Below are 8556 nucleotides of genomic sequence, written 5' to 3' on the forward strand. Positions count from 1 at the left end.
TGGCCGCCTGTTCCCTTTGTCCGTGCCTCCCTCGGCCGTTCTGCGCATGCGCTCCGCGCATGCGTAGAACGGCTGAGGGAGGCACGGACACACGCTTGGTTGTCCACGGACAGACACCAAGCGTTTTATTAGAGAGGATAAATGCACTTTACCAAGCATGGTAAAGCGATCTTCTAGTCTTTATTGGGTATTCTGTTTTTCATCTCACCTTTTCTCCTTGGAATTCAGAAGGGAATACATATTCTGTCCTGCCCGTTTTGTCCCAACAACCCTGGAAGGCAGAGTAGGGCAAGAGCGTGACTGAGGCAAAGTCACGTAAGGAGCTTTCATGGCTGATTGGGGATTTGAAACTGGCTCCTCCTGATCCTAGTTCCTCTAATTGCTATAGTTCTCACATCAATGGCATGAGAATGGATTTGAAATAATGGGAGCAACACCTGTTTAAAAACCTGCTAAGGCACTGATGAGGCCTTTAATGCCCCCTTCCTCCCTGATGACTAGGAGTCAAAGTTAAACAGAATTTTATGTATTTGGGGGGCACAGGTAAGTGCCCCAAAACTCAGTGCCGTAGCAGGTTTTTAAACAGGTGTTGCACCCATTATTTCAAATCCATTTTCACGCCATTGATGTGAGAACTATTGCGATTAGATGAACTAGGATCAGGAGGCCCCTAGTGGGGAAGTAGCCTGCCTAGAGAGCAGGAGGCTGTTGGTTCGAATCCCCACTGGTGTTGGTTCGAATCCCCACTGGACTATGGGAGACTCCTATATTGGGCAGCAGCAATATAGGAAGGTGCTGAAAGGCATCATCTCATACTATGCAGGAGATGGCAATGGTAAACTCCTCCTGATTCTACCAAAGAAAACCTGTGGTCATCAAGAGTTGACACCAACTCAACGGCACAACTTTACTTTAATACAGAATTATATATTTTTTTAAAAAACTGGTACACTCAGTCCTGTCCATAACCTCAAACAACGTTCAAACTCAACATTTTTTCTTGAAGTTATTTTGCATATGAATTTCCTTTAAAGAAAACCTCTTTATTTAAAAATTAAAACACCACACACGCACACATCCATAACAGAAAGATCAGAAACAAAAAGAATGGGTAAAGATTCAGGCTCCATGGCAAAAAAAACACAAAAAAAACCCCACACTTTGCTTTAAGTGATGCTACAATACCCTCTAGTGGCAAAAAAAAAATTCACAGGCTTTTTAAAGCTTTAGAAAAGACTGTTTTAAATGGTAAAAACCTAAGGGTGCTTGGGTAACAGGGAATGAAATTACAAGTCGTCGAACAGAAATTGACACCTTAGAAATTATTGGATGTTGCCAGTTCTTTCTGCGCTTGCTGGACTGCCTCCAAAAAAGCATTATTTACATTAGCAAAACACAGAGAGCAAGAAGTACAAAACCTCTATTAGCATTAGCCTGTTATGCTGGGCATGAGGAATCTGGAAAAAGTTGGCAATACATGGACAAAGCCAACATTCCAGCCCTTGAACTATGAAATTAAAATTTAATGCAGGTTAAATGAGGTATTGGCCCTCTGCCAAGAGGGTCCTCTCCCACTGATAAGCAATGCCACGTGGATACAGATGAACTGCTAGGAGAGAGAGAGACCGCGTGAAGCTTGGGAAACAAAGTGTGCTCCCAGCATGAAGGTTTCTGCCTGCCCCCCCCCCTTTTTTAAGCTGCTGCTATTTCCCAACAAGAGGTTCAATGGAACTAGAAACAGAATGGGAACATGTATAAACTCTAGTTAACCAAGGGCTGGTTCAGACTACTGTCGGCTGGCACATGTGATCAAGACAGTGGTGCACCCAGAGCACGCCCATCCTGATGTCATTGTGCATTCCAAAGCACTATTTGAACATCCCATGAGAAGGGCAGGCCTATGAATCACCCTTCTACATATGCACCAAAACAGGGTTTTGGAACATATGCAGAGGGGCAATTCAGATGAACGCCCACCTACCACGCAATTAAAGGATGCCCCCAATAGCACATCGGGACTTCCTGCAGTGATGTCAGAGCAAGCGCACTCTGGGCGCGTCACCATCCTGATCGCATGTGCCAGTGGACTATTGCCCAAACCAGAGCCCCAACCTGAAAGAAAGCAAGTGTGTTTTTCCAATACGGACATACAAAACGCACACATTCTCACCCAGTCATGTACAGCCAGGATGGGCACACGCATACATACAAAGGTTGCTGGTTCCCTTCAGGAAAGGCTGGTATGATTTCCCTAGATCGTCCAACGCTTTCCCAGGGCGGGGCGGGGGAGGAGAAACCAGGCAGCACTGAAATTCGGAGAAGCCATCACTGCTTCTGTTGAAGGGCTTCCTTGCGTGCGGCGTCCTGTAGCAACTGTGTGTCAACTTCATCGGCTGGAAGCTGGACATAGCGGACGACGGAACCACGAATGAAGCAGTTCTTGACAGACAACTGAGGCGATGGGGGGGGGGGGAAGAGCAACAGAGATGGTGAGGGAGGGACACTGAAAGGTTCCTCGAGGAGGAACAAAACAAATGTCTATTGGATATTTTAAAAAAATATATTTTATTTATAAGCCACCTTTCACCATCTGCCTCAAGGCGATGTACACCATAGAACATACAACATAAAGCAATACCAAACAGAAGCATACACTCAATCATCAGTCTCTAGTAGTGGAAGACACACTCTTCAGCTACAGTCAAACCAACCAAGTCCCCACTGTCTGAATGCCCGGATAAAAAGCAGCATCCCACACCAAAAGACCTTGTGGAGTGAATTGACTCAGATGGGAGAAGGTGATCCTTCAGATAACTAGTGCCCAGGGTGTTTAGGGCGTTAAAGGCTAACAAAAGCATCAGAGTTCTCAGTTACCAAGAAGGAGGCCCAATACTGTAGTACTACAACCAGGGAGAGGTGGAGAGTGATTGGGTCAGTAGAGATCACAAAGGAGCAAGGGAAAACTAGGCAGGGCCCCAAGATTTTTAGGGGCCTTACGTGTTCAAAGTCAACAATAGATATACATTTCTATCTCAGCCAGCCTCCCTAACTCCCTTTAACCAACTCACCATATGCGGGTATTTCTCTGGGTCTGTCACACTGATGTCTGTTAGCTTGATATTCAAGTACTAGGAAGCCAAAGAGGGGAAAAAGACACACTAAGCAGCCAAGGTTCAATAGTTATACAAGATTTGGGAGCTCCTTTACACTCCTCGAGAGACTCAGGGTTGCCTACACAGGGATATCTGCCTCAATCAACAGTTCCTTTCAGATTTCACTGAGCCCCTTCCTTGCCCTTCGGGGAGTCTCAAACTCCCTTTGTGGAACTATGAACAATTATTCACGAACTTACTTTAGCCAAACTTTAAGCTAGCCCAGAGTCCCCTAATCATCAAGGGACTCTCTCCTCACTGGCAGAGCCCCCTAATTATTGAGGGATGCTTTTCCCCATCTCATTTCAGTTTCTGAGTATCCCACCGGATTGTGGAAGCCAGAAGCTGAAGAGAGCCAAAAAGAGGATTGGAGGGAAACCAAAACACCCCACCGTCACTGGATGGCCTCATATTTGTTATCGGATGCAAGCTCCTGAGGACAGAATTTCCCAGTCACTCAAGTTGCCTCTTTAAAGGTTGCGACTGGCCCTAATAACATTCAGGAATTTGAAATAACTGGTCAACCACAACAAGAGAACCATATAAGTGAAGGAAGCAAGAAAGGTAGGGGACTGAAGAATCATAATTCAGGACCCATTAAGATAAGCACTGGTTATTTCAAGGGAAAAGGAGTCCAGTCATTTGGTGAACATATGGAGTGTCACTCCCACTTGGACAAGAACTAGGCTGATCCTCAAAACTATACTGTTCAAATGCATTAGAAAGCCAACGTGGTGTAGTGGTTAGAACAGGGTACAACTTCAGGCCTCCAGCTGTTGCTGGACTACAACTGTCATCATCCCTGACTATTGTCCACTGTAGCTGGGGATTATGGGGGCTGTAGTCCAGCAACAGCTGGAGGCCTGAAGTGGTGCAGCCCTGGGTTAGAATGTCAGACTAGGACTAGGGAGACCCAGGTCCAAATCTCTGCTCAGCCATGATAATGAAATCATACAATATAGATGTTCCAGGCAAATAAATATAATAAGATTATTTGGAAGTGTAAGAGAGGGGTGGTGGTGGTGGTGGTGGTGGTATGGGTGTTTCAAATTCTACTGAGGCAATAAAGGCTTTTTTGCCACTGGCCTATATGGATAGAAGAGCCTGCCCTAACCCAAACCCACATCTGTCTATCTCCCACTAGGATTACCTCCAGCCACTGCAGAAGAAGCAATTAGCTTTAGGCCTGGTTCACAGATGTACAAACATCACTTGATTTCTCCATGCTTGATGACTGTGTGAACCAAAATGTTTACACATTTACTCCATTGAAAAACATCTGCTTTGAAGTGGCAAGATACAATTCAAGATTCCATTCTATGATGGCCCATTCACACGTACAAGTCATCAAGCCTTAGGCCTGATCCTGCAAGGTTGTTCTTATTTATCTATTTACATTTATATCCCGCTCTTCCTCCAAGGAGCCCAGAGCGGTGTACTACATACTTGAGTTTCTTCTCACAACAACCCTGTGAAGTAGGATAGGCCGAGAGAGAAGCTAGTATCATGGCTGAATGGGGATTTGAACTCAGGTCTCCCTGGTCCTAGTCAAGCATTCTAACCACTACACCAAGCAAGGTCACCTCTAATGCTGGAGGCAAGGTCATAATCAAGGGCACAACAGAACAAATTAAAACTACCTCTTAAAATCACAATACCAAAACAGTCTGCTTTTTAGGAATCTACTCATATACATCCCTGTTCTTCATACAGATCTTGGAAACCTGAGCTTACAAGGAACAGAAGTGTACTTTTCTTAATAGGTTAGTGATTCCACCTACGCAGTCTACTCAAAAGCCCTGGGGATAGAGCAGTAAGTCAGCCTAAACAAATGTATTTTCCAGGAAAGAAATAGACATGGGGCATTTCATACCTGATCAACGGAGTGCAGGGTCCCACATATACTGGAAAAAAATGGGGGGGGGGACAGAAACAGTTAAAACAGGGTTTCCTGGACTCCTTAGCAATGGATAGTTATAGGCCAGGCATCCCCAAACTGCGGCCCTCCAGATGTTGCTGAACTACAACTCCCAGCATCCCTAGCCACAATTTATTGTGGCTGGGTATGCTGGGAGTTGTAGTTCAGCAACATCTGGAGGGCCGCAGTTTGGGGATGCCTGTTATAGGCCAATCTCTAATCTCCCTTGGTTGGGCAAGGTGATTGAGAGAGTGGTGGCAAACCAGCTCCAGGCAGTTCTGGAGGAAACGGATTTTCTAGACCCATTTCAAACTGGCTTTAGAGCTGGCTATGGGGTTGAGACAGCCTTGGTCGGACTGATGGATGACCTTCACCAGGGAACTGACAGAGGGAGTGTGACTCTCCTGGTTCTTCTGGATCTCTCGGTGGTGTTCGATACCATCAACCATGGTATCCTTCTGGATCGCCTGGGAGAGCTGGGGATAGGGGGCACTGCTTTGCAGTGGTTCTGCTCTTATCTTTTGGGTAGATTCCAGATGGTGGAGCTTGGTGACAGTTGCTCCTCAAAACGGGAGCTGTTATATGGAGTCCCTCAGGGCTCCATTCTGTCACCAATGCTTTTCAGTATCTACATGAAACCGCTGGGTGAGGTCATCAGGAGGTTTGGTGCTGGGTGTTATCAGTATGCTGATGACACCCAAATCTACTTCTCCTTTTCATCTTCAGGAAATGGCACTCATTCTCTAAATGCCTGTCTACAGGCAGTAATGGGCTGGATGAGGGAGAACAAATTGAAGCTGAATCCAAGCAAGACGGAGGTGCTCATTGTGGGGGCTCAGAATCTGAGGAGTGAGTTAGATCTTCCTGTGCTGGATGGGGTTACACTCCCCCAGAAGGAGCAGGTGCGCAGCTTGGGAGTACTCCTGGACCCAGGCCTCACCCTGGTTTCTCAGGTGGAGGCCATGACCAGGAGTGCTTTCTATCAGCTCCGACAGCTGCGTCCATTCCTTGAAAGGATGACCTCAAAACAGTGGTGCATCAGCTGGTAACCTCCAGGCTTTACTACTGCAATGCACTCTACATGGGGCTGCCTTTGTACATAGTTTGGAAACTTCAGTTAGTTCAAAATGCAGTAGCCAGATTGGTCGCCAGGGCAACCCGGAGAGACCATATTATGCCAGTCCTGAAACAGTTACACTGACTGCCAATATGTTTCCGGGCAAAATACAAAGTGCTGGTCATTACCTTTAAAGCCCTGAACGGCTTAGGTCTGAGTTATCTAAGAGAATGCCTTCTTCTTCATGATCCCCACCACACATTAAGGTCATCTGAGGTGGTCTGTCTCCAGTTACCACCAGTTGGTCTGGTGGTGACTCAGAGGCGGGCCTTCTCTGTCGCTGCTCCTGGGCTATGGAATGCACTCCCGCCAGAAATCCGTGATTTGAGTTCATTACTGGCTTTCAGCAGAGCCCTTAAAACCTATCTTTTGGCCTGGCCTTCCAGGGTTTTTAAACTGTTGGAATGTTTAATTGGTTTTATTATGTTTTTATAGTTTTGATTTTAATTGTTAACTGGTTTGAATTGTTTTTATTCTGTTGTAAACCACCCTAAGCCATTTTTGGAAGGGCGGTATATAAATCAAACAAATAAATAAAAGGTAGCCAGAAGATATGAACTTTCAGAGAGCAGACTGGAATGCAGAGCATTAGAATAAAGCGGGGAGAGGAGAGGAGTTAGAAACCATGGGCTCTTCAGGGGAATAGAGGCTGGGCAAGGGGTAAGGTACTGGGAGTCAGGATTCCTGGGCCCCATCCCCCCACCCTATCCCACAGGGAAGCAGAACCCATTCCACAGCCAAATAGTACTGAATAAGGTCATACCTCAAGTCATTCTTCAACTCGACCACCACATCCTTCCCTACCAGGGACTTGAAGAATGAGTAGAAGAGCTAGAAATGAGAGAAAATGAATGCAGTTGATCACAAGGAGAGATTGTGCACTTGAAAACCACACACACACACAGGGCTGTCCTTAGGGCACGGCAAGCAGTGCAACCGCCCCGGGCCTCACTCTTTTAACCCCCATTAGAATTAACTGGAAGGGGCCCCCCCGCACTGGCTGATTTGCCCCAGGCCCCGCACCCTGCCAGGGCTGTCCTTAGAGCCCTGCACACACTCTTTATTCCATATAGCTTAGAAGGAAGCACTGTGCCCCGAACCACTATGCATGCATGCACATGTGATGCAAACTCCAGATTCAGATCACATCCTCCCACAAGTAGACAGGATCATCTGAATTAAACACATAACCTTTTTATGTATATATTCCATCACCCAAACTAAGCTAAGGACTTCTCTTCTCTGGCAGCAGGAGCCTCTAAACCTAGTAAAAAGGCAGACTAACTCACAGCCTTCACAGTGAAGGCTTTTAGCTCAGCCAACACAACAAATCCACACATTAATGCTATGAGCACAATCGATGTTTGTTTGTGGAAACAATTTGAACTTTTCAGTTGTTTTGTAGTTCATACACAAACACAGACAACTCATGTGAGCGATCCTTTTGCATTATAGAATATGGTCAATAATCACAGTTTATATTGGGTGGGATCCTCAGCATTGGGCCCCCAGATGTTTTTGGACTTCAACTCCCATAATCCCCAGCCAAAGGCCACTGGGCCTGGGGAATATGGGAGCTGAAGTCCAAGAACATCCGGGGGCCCAACGTTGAGGATCCCTGGAAGTTTAGTTTAGAGTTTATGTTGGGGTTTATTTATGGACCCATGGTCTGTGATAAACTGGCCTGCCCAGTTGAGATTCCTTAAGAACATATATCAATCAGTGGAAATGACATACATCATTATTCACTATTTCACACCACATCTCACCACCACCCATGTCCCCAGTATATATACTACCCCTAAATCCAACATTCTACTGTCACCTGAAGGACTCGTTTTTCCGTTCTTTCTTGGGAGAAACAGAAACAGATACTTTTGCCCTTTATCAAGCGTCTCTACCAAACTGCTGCTACCTTCCCTTGTATGCCAAGCCAAAGAGAAACTCCTTATTGTCTCCAGTACTTACAGCAGAACAAGTTCACCACTGTCTACCATGACACGCCACAAACATGTACCAACTCCCATGATTTACAGTTACCCAGAGTGAAGGCTGAGCCACCGCTGCTCAAAGAAAAGGCTAATAGCCACCCTGGAGAACGATCCTATTAGCCCCCACACAGACTTGCTTTCAGAAAAGAAAGAAAGAAAACTCGCAACTACGTCACAGAAATATAATTTTTATGTCATACACTCACCATTGCACTCTCACTCAGCAGCTAATTACCGTAGGAAAGAACGTGGACCAAACCTCGGACCCAGTAAGAACTTCCCGGGCTGCACATGCGCTCTGAGAGGATCTATGAAGCAGAGAAGGCGGGCCTGCCTGTATGTCCCTCTTCACGTGACAAGGGAAATTCCGATATCACG

At 46.1% G+C, this 8556-nt stretch overlaps 1 protein-coding gene across 1 annotated transcript; it reads right to left on the reverse strand.

Moving 5' to 3' along the window:
- Nucleotides 1-893: 893 nt before the first annotated feature.
- Nucleotides 894-8556, reverse strand: LSM2 (LSM2 homolog, U6 small nuclear RNA and mRNA degradation associated). The gene is made up of 5 exons (XM_053301299.1): nucleotides 8385-8556; nucleotides 6951-7018; nucleotides 5026-5056; nucleotides 3069-3128; nucleotides 894-2451 (listed from the first exon to the last, which is right to left on the reverse strand). The coding sequence occupies exons 1-5, from the start codon at nucleotides 8385-8387 to the stop codon at nucleotides 2326-2328; spliced, it is 288 nt and encodes a 95-aa protein (XP_053157274.1). The 5' UTR covers nucleotides 8388-8556; the 3' UTR covers nucleotides 894-2325.

This window comes from Hemicordylus capensis, chromosome 2 (genome assembly GCF_027244095.1).
Source record: "Hemicordylus capensis ecotype Gifberg chromosome 2, rHemCap1.1.pri, whole genome shotgun sequence".
NCBI lineage: Eukaryota > Metazoa > Chordata > Lepidosauria > Squamata > Cordylidae > Hemicordylus > Hemicordylus capensis.